This window comes from Leucoraja erinacea, chromosome 16 (genome assembly GCF_028641065.1).
Source record: "Leucoraja erinacea ecotype New England chromosome 16, Leri_hhj_1, whole genome shotgun sequence".
Classification (NCBI taxonomy): Eukaryota; Metazoa; Chordata; class Chondrichthyes; order Rajiformes; family Rajidae; genus Leucoraja; species Leucoraja erinaceus.
The window spans coordinates 22,086,952-22,111,775 of NC_073392.1; the positions used below are offsets into that span (position 1 = coordinate 22,086,952).

The 24,824-nt window shown below is 44.1% G+C and overlaps 1 protein-coding gene across 1 annotated transcript in view; it reads right to left on the reverse strand.

The window, feature by feature from the left end:
• The window catches only part of dock3 (dedicator of cytokinesis 3), a 327,231-nt gene extending 319,348 nt beyond the window's left edge, over nucleotides 1–7,883 (reverse strand). Inside the window, exon 1 of the mRNA XM_055647822.1 lies at nucleotides 6,289–7,883. Within this exon, the coding sequence (XP_055503797.1) occupies nucleotides 6,289–6,325 (37 nt within the window). The 5' untranslated portion in view covers nucleotides 6,326–7,883. The remainder of the gene's footprint in view (nucleotides 1–6,288) is intronic.
• Between the last annotated feature and the right edge of the window lie 16,941 nt (nucleotides 7,884–24,824).

Consider the following 24,824-nt stretch of genomic DNA (forward strand, 5'->3'; position numbering starts at 1 on the left):
CCTCATGCAATATGTTGAGGGCAGAACATGGAAGGGGACAAAACATGACCATCTCTTAAGTAATTGGGCAGGGCAAGTGACCAAAGTGCCTGAGGACAAGCCTTTTGGGAACAATGATCACAAAGTTCAATTAGCTTTAAAACAGTTATGGATAAGGACAGGGCTGGTCCACAGGTTAAAGTTCTAATATGAGGCAAGGCCAACTTTGATAGAATTGGACAGGAACTTGCAAATATTAATTGGATTTGTGGGTATATGGAATACATTGCCAGTGGAGGTAATTGAAGCAGGTGCAATAACCACATTTAAAAGACATTTGGACAGATATATTGATAGTAAAAGTTTAGCAAAATATGGGCAAACACAGACAAATGGAACCAGTTTAGATGGGGCATCTTGGTCAGCATGGACGAGTTGAGCCAAGGGTTGGGCCAGTCTATGCTTCATGACAAACTTTACAAGAGCTTTTCAATTTGAAAAACATCCTTTAAACAACAATTAACTAATGCTTTTAAGAAGGAACTGCAGATGCTGGAAAATCCCAGGTTCACAAAAATGCTGGAGTAACTCAGCGGGTGCAGCAGCATCTATGGAGCGAAGGAAATAGGCAACGTTTCAGGCCGAAACCCTTCATTAGGCTGACTATTAACTATTAATTAACTATTGCTTATCCTCCAGTTTAGTTTTACTTTTTGTGATACAGCATGAAACAGGTGCTTTGGCCCACCGAGTCCGCACCAGCAATCCCTGCACATTAACACTATCCTACACACACGGGGGGACAAATTTTACATTTAGACCAAGCCAATTAACCTACAAACCTGTATGTCTTTGGAGTATGGGAGGAAACTGAAGATGTCAGAGAAAACCCACGCGGTCACGGGGAGAATGTACAAACTCCTTACAGACAGTAACCGTAGTTGGGATCCAATCCGGGTCTCTGGTGCTGTAAGCACTGTAAGGCAGGAACTCTACCACTGCCACTGTGCCGCCCTAAGTTATCTTTATTTCCTGTAACGTTAAAAAGGCAAACATGCCGACCTTAGTATCATGCAATTATCATAAACCATAGGCTATTTCACTTTCCATCAATCATTGAAAACTAGAATTATGTATAAATGACCAATATTGCATGAACTCCCTGAAATTATCTTTACATTTCATTGGCCTCAAATTCCATCTAATTTATTGCAAAATCCAAACAATTTTATGTAGCCTGATAATACCAGGCAATATAAGAAATTTGATAAAAGTCATATCTTCACCCTAATGTGAATAATGTAAATGTTACTTTAATAAAACTTCAAAGCACACATGTTCATTAATTCTCCTCACTAAAGAAATAGCTCTTTGCCTTGTCATTGTATTTATAGATGCTGTAGTAACTAAACTGGCGGAAGAGTTATGAATTCAAATTCCATCATGGCAGCAGGGAAATGTAAATACAGCTGTTTACATAAATCTGAACTTAATGAAACAAAAAGCTAGTCTCAGTAACCAGGAGTCATGGTAAAAGCCCATCTAGTTTACTACATGTCCTACAGGGACAGAAGTTATCCACACCCTGCAATGCGATTGACTTTTATCTGCCTTCTCTGTTGAGAGGCATGGAAAGATGAACAAAGAATGCCAGTGTTGCCAGTTAAGTCCATGTCTCACATGCTGGAAAGTAAAAAAATTCCCAATAAACTAAACCATCAGACACTCCATCTAACATCTTTAGAATTACTTACCAGAAATGTTACTTTGATGTTACTAGCTAGAAATTATTTAAATGGCATTAACTACATCAGGAAACCTTTCTCATACAAATAACCAAACGATGGATGGATTTGTTGGTCATATAGTAGAAATACTTATCTGGAAATAATATAATGAAAAAAATGGTGCTTGTGAAGATCTATATATGACAACTACTGTGGACTACAATCCACTACTATCACTCTTTTCTTCTTTTCTCTTTTTCTATTATAGATTAAAGTTTTAAAAACAAAGAAGTTGTACAAGAAATGTAATATGTTGCATATTATGATTAAGATGTATGTACATTGCTTCTAATAAAATAAAAAAATGAAAAATATCTGAATAAATATGCTGGATAATCTTCCTTATCTAAATCTGTCCAACGACCTTCAGAACTACAGAGAGCTTTTGATATTTGTGTACGGGGTCCATATAATTGAATATCATGGGTCACATATAAACTCTAAACCTTAATATCTTAAAATGTGGTTTAAACAAAGTTCTTCATATCTGATTTAGATGTATTCACAAGACAATTGTGTTAAAATAAAACAACCCCTTTCAAACTATCTATACATCACTAAAACTCTGATCTTGTGCTCTTCTGGTTTGCAGGGTTTTTCTATTTGCGCAAAAAGATAGACGATAGTGCTGCTACTTTTCGTCCCCTTCCTCACCATTCTCCTGTGCTGCGAGTGCAACAAGTTTCGTTCCGATCGATGGTACATTGTAAAAGTTATCGAGGTTTAAATATCGTAAAAAACGCGCATGCGCAGATTGCTGTCAGTCGCCACCACGCAGATTGGTCTCCTCTCCTGTCACTCAGGAAGGGGCGTCTCTATCCCGGCACCATCGCCGCACTGATTGGCCGCGTCCGCTGTCAATCTGCTTGAGGTCGCCATGCTGAAGGAGTGGCGCGGAGCTGCGGCCGCACAGTACCTGGTGGGGAGGGTGGTGCCGTGGACCGAGCCCGGGGACTGGGCCCGGACTGGAGCCAAGGATGAGCCAGGGCAGACTGGACCTGGGCTGGAGCCGCGGGCCGAGCCCGAGTGTCAACCCGCTGGCGAGGGACACCGCGGGTTCCGGGATGGGCAACGCCTCAGCGGCTCCTGCCCGCGGGCACGGACACCGGGAGGGGCCCTAACGCACCGCAGCATTACACGGAGAGGGAAAGCCGCAGCCCAGTCCACAGCACAGGGGAGGGTGCGAGAAGACAGAGGGAGGGAGGAGAAAGGGATGAGGGAGGAAGGATGGGAGGGAGAGGGGAGAGAGGGATGAGGGAGGGAGGGGGAGAGAAAGATGAGGGAGAGAGGTAGAGGGAGAGGGAGAGGGATGAGGGAGGGCGACGGGAGAGACGGATGAGGAAGGGAGGGGGGAGTGAGAGAGGGGGAGAGGGGGGGGGGGAGGGAGGGAGAGGAATGGAGTGAGGGGGGGAGAGAGGGATGAGGGGAGAGAGGAGAGGGATTGAGAGGGGAGAGGGAGTGAGGGGAGGGTGAAGAGGGAGGAGGGGGAGGAGGGGTGATGGAGAGGGATGAGGAGGGGGGAGAGAGGGATGAAGGAGGGAAGGGGAGAGAGAGGGATGGGGAGAGGAGAGAGGGATTAGAGAGGGAGGGTGAGAGGAGGGATGAGGGAGAGGGGAGTGGGATGAGGGAGGGAGGGTGGAGAGAGGGATGAGGGAGGAGGGGGAGAGAGGAATGAGGAAAAAGGTGGGATGAGGGAGGGAGGGGAGGGGAGGGAGAGAGGGAGGGATGAGGGAGAGGGGAGAGAGGGATGAGGGAGGGAGAGGGGGAGGGAGAGGGGGAGAGAGAGAATGAGCTAGTAGGTGGGGGGAGGGAGTGAGAGGGAGGTTTGAGGGGGAAGAGAGGGATGGAGTGAGGGGGTAGAGGAGTTAGTGGAGTGGCAGGGGGGGTTTGGGAGGGGGGTTAGAAGGGGTCCGGGTCGGGGTGTGATGGGCAAGTGGGTGGGATAGAGGGGAGGGGGGGGAGGTAGAGAGGAGAGGCGGACCGGGATGGGGTGGATTTGATGGGAGGGGATTAGGCATGAGTGGTGGAATATTGCATTGGAGAATGGGTTGCGTTGGGGGACCAGGCCTCCTGTGTGACTTAGGCTAGTAGAAGCATAAAAAGACTAAAGCTCAATCAGAGGTAGACAGGGGTGGGAGATTGCAACCTTCACGTGGTCTGCCCTGTTTTGATGAATGCAATCAACCCAGTGTGCACAATCAAATAAGATCAAATAGAACAAGTAGTCGTACAACTTTTGGCTGTGCACGCCATAAGCAAGAAGAAGAAGAGGTAGACAAAAATGCTGGAGAAGCTCAGCAGGTGAGGCAGCATCTATGGAGAAGGGTCTGCAGAAGGGTCTCCGCCCGAAACGTCGCCTATTTCCTTCACTCCATAGATGCTGCCTCACCCGCTGAATTTCTCCAGCATTTTTGTCTACCTTCGATTTTACAGCATCTGCAGTTTCCTCTTAAACAAAGCTCAATCACAGCTCAGCTTACTTACACAAGTACGAACCCGGTTTTGATCTTCATTTTATGCTGATTTATTAACTTCAGTTAACATGATAAAATAATTAATTAGCAGGTCACAATTTGGACATCATTCTGGCTTCGTATTGCTGAACAGCAACCCGTGTTGGATTTAATTTTAATGCCAACCAGTGAAACTCATTTTCCAAAATACATTCATCAATGATAACCATTTTAAAACGAAGTACTATGCAACATCTTTAGGAAATAAAAGAATTGGAAAATTGTGGATCAAAAATACTTTACAATGAGGTTCAGTTACTGAATATATTCAAGGCAGAAATCAATAGACTCTTAGCTATTAAATGAATCATGGCATTTGGATTTGTGCAAGATAGTGGGCCTGCTATAGATGATCAACCATGATATTATTTGATGACAGAGTATGCATGAGATACTGAATGGCCTCCTATTTGTTTCTATTTTTCATTTAAAACTGAAAAAACAATGCAATCCATGCAAAATAAACAAAAAAGCAATAATATGTAGCAATTGGAAATAGTATGCATTTTTCAAGCACTTTGCAGAAAATGATGGCAGATCACATCTTATAATTAGAAATTTTAGATTTAAGATCTTTTATTAATTTACAAAGAAAACGTATCTGTCCACATGGAGGGTAAGTACTTGTTTATATGTGCACAGATATATAGATGATTTAGAAACAGCTTCCTTCTTTTGAAAGTTAACAGTCGAAAGGTTCGTTTTCAATTTCCACCAGATATTGGCAAGAGCAGCTCAAAAATATTTGCTCAAAAATATATAGACACACATATTCCACTATATGATTGGATTGAGCGATCAAATCCCGAGATGTATGTCTTGGTGTTTTTTTTCGTTTGTCGTTTAGAGCCGTTAGATGTTACTAAAATGTTATTCAGGTTTTTCCAACTTAGTGATTGACAGTTGGAGTAAGTAAACAAAACGATTGTTCCTCCCAGGTTACAATTATAAACGGTGCCGGCCTGCGGCTCTATATTCTAACATATAATGTTAAATCCTGACATAATGTATTTATGGATAGATGCAATAATCAAAAGTGTTATTATACACTTTGGTTTTAAATAATTTAGATGACGTATGCTTCATTTGCGATTTCATAGAGTCTCTAACATTTCAAATGCTTAATAAATCATAGGACCAATGATGTTTCTACCATTCCTAAAATGGCTGAAAGGATATGGAACAGATGGTCGTAGACTGAAAGACCTGTTAACCTGTCCCTTTTGACCTGCTTGTGCTGCACCACTTATTCCCATGCCCTCCATTGCCATTTTAAATCCCCAACAGGTTCCGTTTGTGTTGCAAAGTGCATTTTATCACGATTAAATGACAGCGCCCTCCATCGAAAGATTATGCTTCTGACCAGCTACCCCCAAATAAAATCATACATATTCATATCATCAACGGGAGGAGGGGACATAACACAGCTCACTGGCAGACAGCATTTATATTTGCAATTTCAGCCGCTGAAATTAAAACCCACGGTGTGAAACTGCATTAAACACAGCAATAATTGCGATTACATAAACTGGACGCAACAGTTTGCAGTTAAATAATTTTAATATGTTCCGTTTGCAAAATTATTTGTCATCAATTGGCTTTTATTGACTTTAAACATTTGCACCAACTATCTACATAAAAAGCTCTCAACGCAAATCATTAAAACCCATCGTCGAGGGGAAACTGCACCAAGATCCCCCTCCTCATCCCCTCCTCCCTCCCTTCGCAGCTGAGTTCCAATCATCTGACTTTATTTAAGTCCCCCTTGAAAGAAATCGTGACTGAGATGTTCGCAGCCATAAAGTGATATCTATTGGGTTCTCCGTGCAGCCCCCGCAGCAGTCAGCTAGCTAGCCACCACCGGTTGTTTTTATTTGTGAGAACAGGGGAGGGGGCGGAGGCAGATGGCATTAAGAAAGTGCTTTTTTTTTCTCTTTCCACTCCCGTATTAAAATTATTTTACAAAAAAATACAGCCGCCCACCAGATGCCATCAAAGCAATTACTTACCGACGCCAAATTTCTCCTCCTCGGTCGGTGTCCACATGTCGGCCGGTTCGCATGGAATTATCTCACGGTGTGCGCGCGCGCGCTCAGCAGGCGATGAGGCTGAGAGAGAGAACGAGAGGTACCGGTTGTCGTTCACTAAACCGGCAACTGAAGCTTCCTGGTATTCCCGGAGACCGAGGCAGGTTTTCTCCGCGATGGTAGCGTCAGGATTTGGATGACAAACCCGCTGACTGGTCGCGGCTCTAGCTCATTCTACCGCAGCGGCTGCGTTTAGCAGCAGCAGCAGCAGCATCGACGGCGCCATCGACGGTCACGTTGCCCGGGCTGCGGCCGCGCGTGTGGTGGCATGCGCTACCTAACGGATAGCTCTCGCGCTACAGCAGGAGGATGGAAGGGATGGGAATGGGAGCACCTGTCACCATGACAACGGGAAGACGCTCCCGTGACTGACGTCACGCTTGGACCTTGCAGGGGATTGAAATAGAACGGTTCAACGGAAAGACATTATTGCCATAGAGGGAGTACAGAGAAGGTTCACCAGACTCCACCTCCAGTTTAAATTCCATTTGGAATGTTTTGGAGGACCAAGAAACCAAGAACCAAGAACCAAGACTGATTCCTGGGATGTCAGGACTTTCATATGAAGAAAGACTGGATAGACTCGGCTTGTACTCGCTAGAATTTAGAAGATTGAGGGGGGATCTTATAGAAACTTACAAAATTCTTAAGGGGTTGGACAGGCTAGATGCACGAAGATTGTTCCCAATGTTGGGGAAGTCCAGAACAAGGGGTCACAGTTTAAGGATAAGGGGGAAATCTTTTAGGACCGAGATGAGAAAAACATTTTTCACACAGAGAGTGGTGAATCTTGGAATTCTCTGCCACCGAAGGTAGTTGAGGCCAGTTCATTGGTTATATTTAAGAGGGAGGTAGATGAGACGCTTGTGGCTAAAGGGATCAGGGGGTATGGAGAGAAGGCAGGTAAGGATACTGAGTTGGATGATGAGCCATGGTCATATTGAATGGCGGTGCAGGCTCGTAGGGCCGAATGGCCTACTCCTGCACCTATTTTCTATGTTTCTAATTGTAAACCTCTTGGGCAGGAAATATTTTGTAAGTTTCAATGAGATCAATTCTCAATCTTCTAAACTTCAGATAATAGTGCTGAACAACTCAATCCCTCCTGATATGACAAAGCCACCATCCCAGGAACAAATCTGATGAAACTCCATTGCTTCTGATTAAGGAGAATAATTCAACAATGATGGGGAGATGGCAGTGTCAGATTTACCACGTGACTGTTTACAATTTACATGATGTAAGTGAGGAGTGTGTCAAAATGTTCTCTACACGACTGCTAGGACCGCTGCATCAACAGTCAGAACAGTCCAATTTAGCTAGCAATACAGCTGACACTAGTCTTTTCTCTGTCCAGGATGTTCATCTATCTATATTACTAAAAGTCTGTTCTTGACCGGTTTTGGCCATCTGTGCTGCAATTTCCGAGAGAACGCCGCCACCTACGGCTGTCATTTTTGGCCACCTTGCTCAGAGCCCACCTCCGCCGTATATGTGCCGAGGATTTTTCCTGTCGATGAAAAATGCCAGAGATATTAATGATTTTACAAAATTCCCCATTCTCCTGCTGCCCTTGCTAGCGGCAGGGGGGAGGGACTATAAAACCAGGAAGTGGTGTGCCTCAATCAGTGTCTGCAAGCTGGAGGAAGGCAGAGGGTCACGTTTCTCTGAGCTGTGAATAACACTGAACACATGTCTACTAAAATGTAAGTGTCCTTAGTGGTTCTAAAACGCTTGCCCCCCCATCCCCCCCCCCCCCCCCCCCCCCCCCCCCCCCCCCCCCCCCCCCTTCCCCCCCCCCCCCCCCCCCCCTCCCCCCCCCCCCCCCCCCCTCCCCCCCCCCCCCCCCCCCCCCCCTCCCCCCCCCCCCCCCCCCCCCCCCCCCCCCCCCCTCTCCCCCCCCCCCTCCCCCCCTCTCTCTCTCCCCCCTCCTCTCTCCTCCCCCCCCCCCTCATCCTCTCCCCCCCCCCCTCCTCTCTTCCCCCCCCATCCCCTCCCCCACCATTCCTCCCCTAACCCCCCCCTCCCCTCCACGCACCCCCCCTACCCCCCCATCCCTCCCCCCCCCACCCCTCTCCCCCCCTCCTCTCCTCCCCTCCTCTAGCCCCCCCTCCCCCCTCTCCTCTCTCTCCCCCCCCCCCTCCTCCCCCCCCCCCTCCCCCCCCCCCCCCCCCCTCCCTCCCCATCCTCCTCCCCTCCCTCCTCCCCCCTCCATCCTCCTCCCCTCCATCCTCTCCCCTCCTCTCCCCCTCCCTCCCTTAAAAACCCACTCCCCCCCCCCCTCCACACCCCTACCATCTTCCCTCCACCCTCCTCCCTACCTCCCCCTCCCTGCCTCCCCACCTCACCCCCCCCTCAGCACCCCCTCTCACTCTCACCCTCTCTCTCCTCCCCTCCTCCCCCCCACCTTTCCCCCCTCACCCACCCTCCCTCGTATCCTCCTCTCCACCCCCCCCCCCCCCCCATCACTCTTGCCCCTCTCTCTGTGTCTCTGTCTCTGTCTCTGCCTCTGCCCCTTCTCTCTCTGCCCTCACTTTCTACCTCTACCCTCCTTCCTCAAATTAGGGGACCAAAACTGCACACAATACTCCAGGTGTGGTCTCACTAGGGCTCTGTACAACTGCAGAAGGACCTCTTTGCTCCTATATTCGATTCCGCTTGTTATAAAGGACAACATGCCATTCACTTTCTTCACTGCCTGCTGTACCTGCATGCTTACTTTCATAGACTGATGAACAAGGACCCCCATATTCCGTTGTACTTCTCCTTTTCCCAACTTGACGCCATTTAGATAGTAATCTGCCTTCCTGTTTTTGTTACCAAAGTGGATAACCTCGCATTTTTCCGCATTAAACTTCATCTGCCATGCATCTGCCCACTCCCCCAACCTGTCCAAGTCACCCTGCATTCTCAGAGCATCCTCGTCACAGTTCACACTGCCACCCAGCATTGTATCATCTGCAAATTTGCTAATGTTACTTTGAATCCCTTCATCCAAATCATTGATGTATATTGTAAATAGCTGTGGTCCCAGCACCGAACCTTGCGGTACCCCACTAGTCACTGCCTGCCATTCTGAAAGGGACCCGTTAATCCCTACTCTTTGTTTCCTGTCTGTCAACCACTTCTCTACCCATGTCAGCACTCTACCCCCAATACCATGTGCCCTAATTTTGCCCACTAATCTCCTATGAGGGGCCTTATCAAATGCTTTCTGAAAGTCCAGGTACACTACATCCACTGGCTCTCCCTTATCCATTTTCGAGTTACATCTTCAAAAGATTCCAGAAGAATAGTCAAGCATGATTTCCCTTTGTAAATCCATGCTGACTCGGACTGATCCTGTTACTTCTATCCAAATGTGCGGCTATCTCATCTTTTATAATTGACTTCAGCATCTTCCCCACCATCGATGACAGGCTAACTGGTCTATAATTCCCCATTTTCTCTCTCCCGCCTTTCTTAAAAAGTGGGATAACATTAGCTACTCTCCAATCCACAGAAACTGATCCCGAGTATATAGAACATTGGAAAATTATCACCAATGCATCCACGATTTCTAGAGCCACTTCCTTAAGTACCCTGGGATGCAGACCATCAGGCCCTGGGGATTTATCAGCCTTCTGTCCCATCAGTCTATCCAACACCATTTCCTGCCTAATGTGGATTTCCTTCAGTTCCTCTGTCACCCCAGATCCTCTGGCCACTACAATATCAGGACGATTGTTTGTGTCCTCCTTAGTGAAGACAGATCCAAAGTACTCATCTGCCATTTCCTTGTTCCCCATAATAAATTCACCTTTTTCGGTCTTCAAGGGTCCAACTTTGGTCTTCACTCATTTTTTTCCTCTTCACATACCTAAAGAAGCTTTTACTATCCTGCTTTATATTCTTGGCTAGCTTACCTTCGAACTGTCTTTTCTCCCCGTATTGTCTTTTTGGTTATCTTCTGTTGTTCTTTAAAAAGTACCCAATCCTCTTGCTTCCCGCTCATCTTTGCTACGTTGTACTTCTTCGCTTTAATGTTTATACTGTCCCTAATGTCCCTTGTCAGCCATGGTCTTCCCTTTCTCCCCTTGGAATCTTTATTCCTTCTAGGAATGAACTGATCCTGCACCTTCTGTACTATTCCTAGAAACACTTGCCATTTTTGTTCCACTGTCATCCCTGCGAGTGTATCTTTCCAGTCAACTTTGGCCAGCTCCTCCCTCATGGCCCCATAGTCCCCTTTATTCAACTACAACACTGACACCTCCGATCTACTCTTCTCCCTCTCCAATTGTAGATTAAACCTGACCATGTTATGGTCACTGCCTCCTAATGGCTCATTAACCTCGAGGTCCTTTATCAAATCCGGTTCATTACATAAAACTAAATCCAGAATTGCCTTCTCCCTGGTAGGCTCCAATAGAAGCTGTTCAAAGAATCCATCACAAAGGCACTCTACAAAGTCCCTTTCTTGGGGTCCAGTACCAACCTGATTTTCCCAGTCTACCTGCATGTTGAAATCTCCCATAACAACCACAGCATTACTTTTACTACATGCCAATTTTAACTCCTGATTTAACTTGTACCCTATGTCCAGGCTACTGTTTGGGGGCCTGTAGATTAGTCCCATTAGGGTATTTTTACCCTTACAATTCCTTAGTTCTATCCATACTGACTCCACATCTCCTGTTTCAATGTCACCCCTTGCAAGGGTCTGAATTTCATTCCTCACCAACAGGGCAACCCCATCCCCTCTGCCCACCTGTCTGTCTTTTCGATAGGAGGTATACCCTTGAATATTCAGTTCCCAGCCCTGGCCCTCTTGCAGCCATGTCTCAGTAATTCCCACAACATCATACTTGCCAGTTTCTCAAACTCGTCCTGTTTATTCCTTATACTTTGCGCATTCATATACAGCACTTTGACCTCTGTATTCACTTCCCCCCTCGCAATTGGCCCTGACCTTACTCTGTTGTCCATTCTCAAGCTTTCCTTCCCATTAATTCGAGAATCTTTTGTAATTTTTCCTGTAGCCACTTCCCCTTCAACTCCATCTTTATACTCCCAATTTGTCAATCACCCCACCCCACTATTTAGTTTAAAGCCTAGCAAACCTGCCTGCCAGAATGTCCCTTTTGTACAGGTCACCCCTACCCCAGAAGAGATCCCAGTGGTCTATAAATCTAAATCCTTGCTCCCTGCACCAGCCCCTCAGCCACATATTCAGACCCCCTATCTCCCTGTTCCTGTCCTCACTAGCACATGGTACTGGAAGCAATCCAGAGATAACCACCCTAGAAGTCCGGCATTTCAGTCTTCTTCCCAACTCTTTGAAGTCATGTTGGAGAACCTCCTTCCTCTTCTTCCCAGTGTCGTTTGGCCCTACTTGCACAACTACAGCCGGCTGTTCACCTCTCTCTCTCTCTCGAGGATGTTCAGAATTCGGCTTGTGACATCCTGAACCCTGGCACCAGGGAGGCAACAGACCATCCTCGCATCTCGTCTGCCGCCACAGAATCTCCTGTCCTCTCCTTGGACAATGGAGTCACCCACCACTAGGGCTCTGTCCGACGTCGGTCTCACCGGTCGAGTACCATCTCTAGGATTACAATACAATACAATACAATACAATATTTATTGTCATTTGAACCTCAGTGAGGCTCAAACGAAACTCTGCTTCTGCAGCCATACAAACAAAAACAATTCCTACCAATTCCCAACCAATTTAATTCACACAAACATCCATCACAGCGAACTTCCTCCTCACTGTGATGGAAGGCAAAGTCTTTTCTCTCCCCTGCTCTCCATTTTCCTCACGATATTGAAGCCCGATTTTGAAGCCCCAGGCGGGCGATGGTAAGTCCCACGGCCATTTTAGGCTGCGCCGGGCGATGTACGGCCCAGCTCCAGGTCCAAAAGTCACAAGTTGGAGCCCCGAGTGGGCGCTGGAATGTCCCGCGGCCATTAAAGCTGCGCCGGGCGATGTACGGCCCAGCTCCGGGTCGTTCGAACCCCGAGCCACGGGCTGGAGAAGTCGCGTTGCGGGAGCTCCGGATAGCGGTCTCCACCCAGACCCGTGAGCACCCGATATCACAGTCCACCGGACCTGCGGCTGCAGCTGGAGCCTCCGAGCTCCGGGGTCGGGTCGCAGCAGCGAGCCAACCACTCCCCATACCCCGAGGCCGGCCAGCCCCACGATGGTAGGTTCGCAACTCTGCAGGCTCCGCGACAGGAACCCCCAGGTCGTTCCGGTTGGAGGCCGCTCCACGGTGCTATGCCCCAACGACACGGAGACCCGACAGGGAAAGGGTCGGGTCTCCCGTGCAGGGAAGAGATTTTTTAAAGTCCCCCCCCGCCCCCCACATAAACACAGTTAAAAACAGTATTTAAAAAAACACAACAACTACATTTAACTAGACAAAAAAAAAAAAAAAAAAAAAAAAAAAAAAAATCTTTGGAACCACCAACGTGTCCACCGCTCGTACTGGAAACATTGTCTCCCCGGACAGTTCCCTAGAGGGCGTACCTGTTTTCATTAGACACAGCCACTTGAGTCTTCTGCACTCCACGATTTCCACCCTTTCTCTCTTACATGAAGGGGATGAAGGGAATTTGAGCAGTAGGTAATTAGCAGCGGGTAATTTTGAACTATTTCATGTCATGTTTCAGCCTAAATTCTGTTAATTCTCATCATTTAAATTATACCCAGATTTTTGCTCAGTGCAAGGAATCCTGTTTCATATATAAAAAAGCTGAAAGAAAATCATGTTCTTGTTTTCCTTAAATTAAACTTATATAGTCCTTATTTTTCCCCCTCATTTGAATAAGTTTCACGTGAGTTAAAACATTGCAGCATTTAGACAAAACCGGAAACAAGGAGGTAGATGAAGATCCCTTCACATTTCTAAAGATTTTTTTTGGTTACATCACTCATTATGCTCAACAGGCAAGCTATAAGCAACGGGTATTTCCAGAAAGTGCTGAATTCGCATATTTGAAGATCAATTTCTCTTTGTTTGATAAATAATTAGGCCATGATATGTTACTATTATAGTATTCTATCATGTGTTAAAACTGCTTAACTTCTAGAAATTAGAAAAGCCATAAGTATCCGAGATTTACTGTAACCACTTTGACTATTTATTGATTAATGGGTAGTATATGCATGCTATTAGGTATTATCTGAAATGTAATCAGAGTATTCCATCAATGGAGAATTTGTTCAGAAATTAATCAATGTATTCTCCTGGGATTTTGGACCATGGGAATAATGTGGTTAATGGGCATTAATTTCTACAAAGGAAGGAAGTAGATGATTCAAAATACATTATACCTGTAGCATATTTGTTACCTTCTCACCGAAGGCTCAAGGGTGTATCCATGAGAATAAAAATACAAAAGAACTATTGATGAAATTTGATACATTTCTAAAATATATTTCTGTCAAACATCAAACTTTGTAATTTTCATTTCTAAACAGTTAAAATATCTGTTCATTTTAACATAAAAATAGGTGCAGGAGGCCATTCGGCCCTTCGAGCCAGCACCACCATTCATTGTGATCATGGCTGATCTACACCCATATATACTTTTAATATGTTCTCCAAGCAACCAAAAGCTTTTATTTATGTAGCAATAATATTCAAATATGCCAAAGTGAAAATCATAAAATACAACATCATGATTGATTTAAATTATGCAGTTCCACATATAAGCTTCTGTTTCAAGTTGAACACTCCAAAACAGGATGTGGAATTCTTCCATCACTATAAGCAACCAAAGGCATGTTACTGTGTAAGAGATTCATACCTCAGATTTTCAACTGCATCCATGTGCATGAGCATTTGTGCTTATAAAATACATAGCATCATAATTTCCCCATTTGTTAAAATTAGATGCTGTTTTTACACCGATGTATCTCCAAAACTATCCATGCCTTGAGCAAGCTGCAACATTTGATATTTACCAGATCCTAGCTCAACTATACTAGCCTCAAAAAGTACTTCTGCTATTAACAAGACACATCAGAATTGTAATGGAATACTCCTCATGAATGTAACTCCAAAAATGTTCAAGGGATTCAATATTATCCTTCCTGCATGATTGGCCATCCACAAGCTGAGACACCCACTACCTTTATTGTTGCCTACGCCATTGCATTACACTTTTACACTACAAAATGCACTACATTAATCTTCCCATGTATTTTTGACTGTCTACCCATCAAGAAAAATAAGGGCAACAGGTGCTGGGAAGTGTCATCATCTGTTAGGATCCTCCCAAAACACAAATCATCCTCACTTATGGATATATTTGTTATTGCTAGGTCAAATTTCATTTGGCATTGACTGCCATGGGATTTGACTGAGTAGAGAAAAAACATCTTAAATTCAGTGACAATAACACAAAAGCCCTCTTGGAAAAGTAGAAAGTTTACACCAGGATTGTTAAGAAACCAAAATTCCATTGAGCTGAAATGATAATAGCAGGAGGGCACAAATGAGGTTGGTGCTACAGATCTGATGCCTCGGCTTCATGTGTATATTGGTTCAGAGAATTCAAATGAGCCTACATAAGAAGAATGATGCATATACATATGGATTGAATTAACATATTGTTCTGTATGCCAGGAACCTTGAAAATGAAATCAGCTTTCCAAAAATGAAATTTACTCTTTTAGAACTTTAACTAGTGAGATTGTCTTAACCATCGGTCGTTGAACACTTCAAAAAACACAATCATTGTTTAATTATTTTGCCTCCAGTCTGGGATAATTTTCACTCTCTTCACTCCAATCACACTGAACAAGGATTCTTCAGGAATAGGTTGACTCTCACAAGCTGACCTGCTGATTCAGTGCTGAGTGTCATGCAGAGATGACACTAAATATACTTAAAACAACAGTGAGGAAATCTGATATGAAGCCTTGTTAATGACCTTCACTCTATATATGAATTTTTATATCTATCTATCTTAAAAATTGCTGTTTTCAAACTAAATCAGTTTTATTCAAATTCTTCCGTTTTCATTCACAACAACATCACAATGGGATCGTGAATCTCATTTACATAAAAAATAAACGTTATAAATAAAACAGTTTTAATCAAATTCTTGGGGGGGGGGGGGCGCGGTTCTTTTACAGAAAAACATCACGATTTTCATTGTGGGGAGTCCGATAAGGGGAGGTTTCCACTTACATAAAATATTGCGGAATACATCTCCCTTTTAAAAAAACACGATTTTCATTGGGGAGGGGGGGGGGGGTAGGAAAGGGGGGAGGTTTCCATTTTTTAAATAATCGCGATTTTCATTGACTGAGGGTAGGGGAAAGTAGAGGGAGGGAGAGGTGAGTGAGGCAGTGGGGGAGGGGAGCAGGAGAGAGGAAAGAAGAGGGAGGGTGAAGAGCAGGGGGAGGAGTTCTGCGGGATGAGAACGAATGGAGGAGGATATGGGGTAGGTGGAGGGATGGCGAGGTAATTGTATTCGGGGACCAGGCCTCCTGTGTGACAGGGACCCAACAGGTCCCACTTGGTCTAGTATACTAAAACTCTCATCTTGTTTCTTTGTATGTGCGTGTGTGTGGTGAGTGTGGTCCCAAAACTGTGACAAAACGGTGGCAAGTTTCGTTCAGATTGATGGTATATTTTATATGTTATTCACATTTTAAACTTTACAAAAAGCACTGCCAAAAATCACTTCCACTTGCACTGCCTGTTACCAGCATATGGCGACATAATGGGATCCCTAATCATATTTACATTAAAAATTGCTCTTTTTAAAAAAAAATCAGTTTTATTCAAATTCTTCCATTTTCATTCCCAATGATGTCATAATGGGATCGCAAATCTCATTTAAGTAAAAACTTGTGATTTTCATTGTGGGAAGATGGGATAGGAGGGGGTTTCCATTCACATAAAAAATCTCCCTTTTCAAACAAGCCGAGTCTATCCAGTATTTCTTCATATGAAAGTCCTGACATCCCAGGAATCAGTCTGGTGAACCTTCTCTGTACTCCCTCTATGGCAATGTGAGATTCAAAAATCACAAATGCTCTTGAGACAAATTCAGACAAAGAAGTGTTTTTATTAATTTCATATTCTGCAGAATAGGTGCCTCTCCTCTGATGTCCCCTAGAGGCACACCGAAGATGGAGATGCTTTCTATCTTTATACATTTCATTTCATTATTATCACATTCTCATGTCCAATTCCTAGCACTAGTAACAATTTTTCCAAATTAACTTTACTGACAAGAAATCTAAAAGAACATCAAGAAACGATTAAAAGAAAATCAAAAGCTGATTATTGTGGGTTTACCAAACCTCTTAATTACCTTATTCAGCATAAACGACACTACAGTGCTCATACCTAAATCGATTCAGACTTACCCTGGACATCTCTTCCAGATGCTGTTTCAGCTGCTTGGTCTGCATTTTAATTTAAATTCTTTGACATGTACATTTTCCATTTCACCATACAATTTCAAAATTTCCAATCTAGTCTGAACTATATCCTGCCTTTCCCAAGGTCATCATCTGCTGTTTTATATTCTGAAGTATTTCTCTCTCTTCACTTGTGGAACAAACCAACAAATTGTCCACATCAGCAAATACTTTCTAAGGGTATACCATATAACCATATATCGAACCTGCCTCCACCACCTTCACTGGAAGCTCATTCCACACAGCTACCACTCTCTGAGTAAAGAAGTTCCCCCTCAACTTTCAACTCTGCCTTTCCCATCTAATTAAAAAAACCTACCTCATCCTAGCCTTTCTTGACATCCTTCCTTAAATCCCTTTCTCTCTCTTGGGGACCCCAGTCCTGTTAGGGCTTATCACTTATTTCAGACTTTGAGGAAAAGTTCCCCAAGACATGTATTATTGGCATGTCTGTATCTCTGTGTCTGGCTCTCTCTGTCTGGCTGTATCTCTGTGTCTGTATCTGTATCTCTGTCTCTCTCTGTTTCTCAACTTGAATGTCTACCATAAAACAACAAACCATAAAAGCTGGTCATGTTTCATCAATTAACTTATTTCCAATTATTTCAATCCATATTCACCATTATTTTACATGTCCAATTCCTAGCACTAGTAACAATTTTCCAAATTAACTTTACTGACAAGAAATCTAAAAGAACATCAAGAAACGATTAAAATCTTCAAGGAGGCTATTTAACAAACCCCCTTCCCCCTCAGGGTCCTCTCCTAGGTACCTCCCTCGGGGGTCTAATTTCAACCGAACTTATCTTCCCCTTCTGCCCTTTGACTCCCCGTCCTGTTGGCCGGGTGATCTTCGTCCACCCCGGCCCCTGTCTTCTCTTTCCTTTGGGTATTTTGGCCCCCTCCGGCTCTGCATTTGTCCCAACGGACTATACCTTATCATTGTTGGCTTCTCCAACCCCTGGGTATTTCCTGCCCTCCAGGGTCCAGCATTTGCCCCAACGGACTATTGGGCAGAATGCGGGGATTTGGCCCACAGCCTTTTCCCCTCCCTTTTTCTAAACACCGTGTTTAATTACCTTAGTTATCATAATCATATTCTTAATACCATGTTCATCATACCTGCCTTGCCCGTACAAGGTCTTATATATTCTTAATACGTGTTCATCATACCATGTTCATCATTCTCAATTGCCCAGGAAGTACTTAATAGTCATTTTCCTACCTGGGTGCCATGCACTGGAATTGCTCGATTGATTTTTCGCGATTTCCAACTACTTCCACTTCTTTGCTGAGTCTCTGTGTGGTCCGGATACTATTGCTTAAACCGCTGATGGCAAGCAAGGAGTCTGAGACTGCTGAACTCAGCAGGGTGCACCTTCCCTTCGTCCATCTACTCCCGTCAGCTGTCTAGAGTATTGGATCCCGGACGAGCCCCCAAGTTGTGAGATTCAAAAATCACAAATGCTCTTGAGACAAATTCAGACAAAGAAGTGTTTTTATTAATTTCATATTCTGCAGAATAGGTGCCTCTAGGGGACATCAGAGGAGAGGCACCTATTCTTCAGAATATGAAATTAATAAAAACACTTCTTTGTCTGAATTTGTCTCAAGAGCATTTGTGATTTTTGAATCTCACAGCAAGAATGTCTTTCCTCAGACCAAGACCCTGTACAACTGCAGTAGAATCTCCCTGCTCCTATACTCAAATCCTTTTGCTATGAATGCTAACATACCATTCGTTTTCTTCACTGCCTGCTGCACCTGCATGCCTACTTTCAATGACTGGTGTACCATGACACCCAGTTGCATCTCCCCTTTTCCTAATCGGCCACCATTCAGATAATCCAACTATGATTTACAACTATGTTTTAAGAAGCAGAGTTTGAGAGGGCCGAGAAGAGAATGTATGTGACAAAGTAAAAACTAAACGGGATGGTGGCATTAATGATGGTACCATGGCTACCCATGAACTATAACTAGAGGCTCGGATTCTTTCCATTTACCAAATAGATTTGTTAAACAATGTCTTTATGACTAGGGTATTACAAGCCAGAGATAAAGTGTAGATCTTTACTTGAATATGTACCATTAAAGTGATGTATTGTTATCTAGCTTCTTAGACTTTATTTTTATCCCACTACTAGACCAAGTGTAGACCCATTGGGTCTGCTCCCCCAACGCAAGATTCCACCACTAACCCGTTCCCCCAAACCAAGCCGTTCTCCCAATACAGTATTGCACCACTCACGCATAGTCCCCAACTGCGCAGGCGTGGCTCATTTCTCCTCATCCTCAGGCACTCCCTCCTCCTCCTCTTCACCCTCTTCAATCCCTAGAAGAGGGGGGGGGGAGGGGAAGAGAGGGAAAGGGAGAGGGGAAAGGGGGGGGAAGGAAGGAGGGGGAGGGAGAAAGAGAGGAGAGAGAGAGAGGGGGGTAGAGAGGGTGGGGGGGGCGGAGAGGGAGGGGGTAGAGAGGCAGAGGGAGGGGGTAGAGAGGGAGGGGTAGAGGGAGGGGGAGAGAGAGGGGAGGGGCAGAGAGGGGGGGAAGTAGAGAGAGAGAGAGGGTGGCGGTAGAGGGAGTGGGAGGGGGGAGTAGAGTGCGGGGGAGGGAGGGTGGAGAGGGAGAGGGCGAGGGAGGGAGAGGGAGGGAGCTAGAGAGGGAGAGGAGGGGGGTAGAGATGGTGGGAGTGAGGGTGGATAGGGAGGGGCCGTCTCCCTCCCACCCCTCCACACACCACCGCTCCATCTCCCTCTACCACCCCACTCCCCACCCTATCTCCCTCCTCCTCATTTTCCTCATCTTCCTCCCCTCACTCCCATTTCCTGCCCCAGGACCTACCCTGGTTATAGAGCAGTGCCAGGGCCTGGAACTCGGACTGGTTCTCGTACTTGGCCCGGCCCTGGCTGTGGACTCTAGCCATCAGCTCGGCCGCCGCCTGGGCTCCAGTCCAGGCCCTGACTTCATTTCCGGGCTCGTCCCTGACCACGGAACCAGACTCGTCCTTGGTTCCAGCTGCATCTTCTTTCTCGGCCCCGGTCACGACCCCATCCCTCTATGCCCCGGGCTCTGCGCTCACTCCAGCTCCAGCACCATCCTCCCCACTGGGCCTCAGGCGCCGGGCCTCGGGCGCCGACAGCCGCAGCCGCCAACATTAATATCTCTCTGATTTTTCATCGATGGGAAAAATCCTCTGGTCCAGTCTGGCGGAGGGGGGCTCTGAACGAGGTGGCCAAAAATGATGGCCGTAAGTGGCGGCGTTCTCTCCGAAATCACATCGCAGTGTCAAAAGCGGTCAAGATCTTACTTTAAATAATATAGATAGAATATTAATAAACTGTTGCAGGCCTCCGAACTGTCGCTTTCCCTTGGATGTGTCTATCGACCAACGAACCAACATCCTCTCCTCGTCCAGCCTCGAGGGCAGTGTAGGCTAGGCCCCAGTTCCTTCTCTTCTCTTACCGGCCTTGTTCCTTGCCCATCGCATCTGATCTGCTCACTGGCCCTTTTCCTCCCAGTCTTTCGGCTTCGGGGACGAGCAGGGGCTGGTATGGCGAGCTCCCCCTCCAAGTGTGCAGTCCACTGGGTCCCATGAGCAGGCGTCGGCTTGGTTGCTGCAGGTTGCTGCAGGGAAGCCCTCTGGGACCTTAGGAGGCTTTCTGTCACCCCCTTCACCTCAACACCCCCCATTCCAGCGCCAATCCCCATGCTCCCCCAGCCCTCACCCCTTCGAATCACCCTCTGTTTCACCCCTCCCCAACTTTCAGCAAGACCAATGTACTCGTATTTCAGGTTGTCTGAGAAAGATAGAATGATTTTAGGTGGAGTGAAAACACCATCTGTGCTCTGCCATTGCTTTTCCTGCCATATTACACACACAAAAGGGAAAAATCAGAGAAATGAGTGAAATAATTTGTCTAAATTCCAGCTTTACTTTAGAAGTTTTGTTCAGCTCTTCTCACTCATTCCCTTCTTATGTGTATTCTCTGTAGACTGCACTCAGTCTGGTAATCAGTTACCTTATGAGTTTTCACAAGAGTTCTCTAAAAAATAATTAAGGGTAAAGTAATGTCTAGGAGTTGAATATAGGAGTTGGTCTGGTGGAAATGTCCTTGGGGAAAAGAACATAATACCCAAACTTTGCCTGAATTGCTTTAACTTGTGCTGCACAGGAAATGGTAATTTCATCTCCCACCACCTCGCTCCCATCATCCTATGGGCAGGTTTCCAGAAACAGAATAATTGTTGATGAAGGTTAAATCTCATTCAGCTTGAAATAGACTTGCACAGTGCATAAAAATAACACCTCACAGAATTATCCATGCTTGGTGGGTCTGTCTCTTTTATGTATTGATGTAAACTGGAGTTAAGCCATAAACACACAAACACCATTAAGTGTAATACAGTATTATCTTTATCTTAAATTTTGCAATATTGAATAATGAGTTAGATTTTTTGAGTTATGGCTTTTGATATACAGTGAGTTGTATCTTTGTGGGTCTCCAAACTGTTCTTATCAAGCTATATATTGGTATTCTAGTAATTCATTCAAAATCTGTTACAAGATAGGTTTAGTCAATTTTAACTTTTTTTGAATTTATGACTTTTTTGTTATTTAGAAGGTTGTTTGGAATTATCTCATCCCACTTTGGGAGTATGCTGTCTTGGTTTATTCCTACACCACCATCGTTTCATAGTTAAGGGTTCAGGAGGAAGTCCTTTAACAAACCCTCTAAAAATCATTACAAGTTCTATGCATCTAGCTGTTTTTAGATGGAGCAATGGATAAATCGAAATTGGTCATGGAATAATACAGTGCTACTTTGTTGAACATTGAAGAACTATTTTTTTTTAAAGGCGTCTATAGCTGTTCTCTATCAATGCATCAGTTTTCATGGTAGAAGTGACTACCAACATATGCTATGAAGATATTCCTGGAGACTGCAGAAGTATATAGATTTACACCTTGCCATTCTTTCATTATATTTCTACTCAACGTATCATTTATCACTTAATCCACATTTATATATGTGAAAGGACATCTTATTTAGATGTCAGCTTTTTTATTAAAGCTAGAATTTGATAATACCAAAATCATTGGGGTACCAGTTCATTAATATTTCCAGTGGACTGTTAAACAATAATTCTAACATAACAACTGCCGTTGGGTGGTACAGTTTTTACATTAATCCGTTTTTTTATGACATTTGGTACATCACTTGTACTTTAAGTGTTCCATTGCAGTTACACTGACACTTCCAATTTAATCCAAGAATATTGATATATTCATTATATCATGTTACTATTTCTTACATCCTTTCTTATTTATCTAAATAGCTTGTTACATACTGGCTCACCTTGGGCTGACGATCATTAGCTTGTGATTTATTACTTTGTATTCTTATTACTTGTAATTATTGTTTCAAATGCCTTTGCTATCTCCATTGCCATCAACTTCATCTGCTGTAATTCTTTGCTAACAGTGAGGCACCTCACCTGGCTTAATTGGTCTATCTTCATAAAACATTATCTATCATCTTCTGCCATCTGTTGTCCCTTTCTTGCTTGTACGTTCCATATTCCATCTGGTTTCCATCTGCTGTTTGATTCTGTCTGGTCTTCTAATTTACCAATAATTATAAATGCTAAATAGCTCGTCTGACTTTAAGCAACCTATAAACATGGCAAAGTCAAACTGGGTATTGGTAAAGGAATTCAATGTTTTTTCTTTCTTCCTACTAAATTAGCCAATTTTTTGGACAGATGAACAGCTTTAGACAAATACTTTCACGCTGCTGCGATGTAATTAACCTCCTAGCTTGATTATTGGCAAGAACTGAATGTTTCCTGGGGTGACTAATGGGTTGAGTCAAAGAACAGGTGAACTGGGTTGTCATGCAACTGCAACTAAATGCTTTTGCCTCTGTTTCCCTGCTTGAATAACTCCATAGTATTAAGTGATGCATGTTTCTGGTTTGGTGAAAAATATTTATTTTTGTGAAGTTAATACCTTAAAAAAAATTTCAACATAATATGGAACAAAATATGGCAACATTAGCTGAGTTTCAAAAACAAATAAATAATATATCAGCTTGGTTTATTGTCATATACACCAAGGTGCCATGAAATTCCTTGTTCATATGACGCTCATAGAATACACCGTATACAGTTTGATAAATACAATACCTAAAATGATGCATGCAAAACAACAGAATTATGTAAAGATTGCAGTGCTGTCTAAAGAAGTACAAAATAAAATTATAGTGCAATAACCAAATGATGTAGATTAAGAGTAGGAGTACATGATTAGACCAAAATGTCTCCCTAGTTTAGCATCACTTGGAAATTTCATCAATTTAGATTTCAAAAGCCATGTTATTAATATAAATTAGAAACAGTATGAATTCCACACCTTTCAATTAGGCCTTGCACTTATTAGCTCATTTGAATCACATCATCCTTTCCCTAACAAATGTGCACTGATTCCTTTTTTCTTAATTTATAGGTTTCATCCTGTTGCATCAAGGAGAATACTCCAGTACTGGAGAAAAATGATGTGTGCAGATAGTCAAGGATAGAATCTATGTATTTGGTTTTAGTTATGGAACAATAGGGACCAATATATATGCTAACATTCACTAAAGGAGATATGGAGGGGGCATTTTTCAGTAACAGGGACTTTCAGCCATAATAATATACACTGAAAGACAAAAAGTGCTGGTAACTCAACATGTCAGGCTGCATCTCTGGAGAACATGGAAAGGTGACTTTTCGAGTCTCTACAAAAACTTTACCTATTCATGTTCTCCAGAGATGCCGCCTGACCTGCTGAGTTACTCCAGCATTTGTGAGCTTTGAAGTATAAACTAGCATCTGTAGATCCTTGTTTCTACATCATATACACTGAGATAATAATTAAATGACGAGAGACATTTTTGAAGTGCATGAAGAACTTTTTTAACCAATAGTTTCAGACTGATGGAGCAAAAACATTGCTGGGAAATGTGACAGGCCATGTGGATCTGAGAAAGAGCATTTATGGTATAGTGATCATATTATCGTAAGATAAAGAATAACTATGAAATGGACCACTACAGTAAAAACAAACAATTGAAGGATTAATCTGAGTGGTATAATCACAGATGATCACAATAAATTGGAATCATAGATTAGCAGGATAAATTGCAATTGAGCAATGACAGGCTTTACGCTACTTTCCCACATTCCCACAAAGGAGTACAGTTAAAAAATTAACATTTTGGATGACCAAGAAGGGGAAAGGAAAAGTCAAACAAAGGACACATGACAAATTTCAGCGATAGCTGAAGTGCAAGGAGGGGTACAATAGGGAATTGATTCAAGGGAGAAATTGGTGTGAGACAGAAAAGAGAATCGAAACATCAGCTGAGTTGCGGGTGACAGCAAGTTAAGGTACAGTCTGTTATTTTTTGTGTAATTCTTCTTTGGTCTTAGTGCAATGGAGACAGCAGGTAGGATGGTAGAATACTCTTGGGAGACGGGGACACCTACAGTGTTTCTCAGCAGAACACCTGTGGGAAGTGTGCCCAGTTGTAGTTCTTTAGAGACACTACTAGGGAAATGAAGCTGCAGCTGGAATACCACAGGCAAATCTGGGATGTGAGTGTATCTAGATAGAAGTTATAGTGAGGTGATCACACCTATGGTACAGGTAGAAAGTCGATGGGTAACTACCAGGAAAGGGAGTAAGCAGAGTGTGCAGGAACCCCTTGGGGCCATTCCCCTCCAAAACAGGTGTAGTCTTTTGGATACCGTGGGGTGGATAACAGACTGATTGTGGTGTGGGAAGAAAGCTGGAAAAGAGGTGGGGATGGGACGAAGTGTGGCAAGTGATAGATGGATTCACATGAAGGGGGGGGGGGGGGGAGGGGGTTGATTGACAAATGGATGAACAAAAGCTAGAGATGAAAAGGAGACAAAAGGGTGTCGTATGCAGAGAGGGAAAGATGGAAGGGGTCAGGGGGAAAAGAAAGGGAAAGTGGGGTGAGAT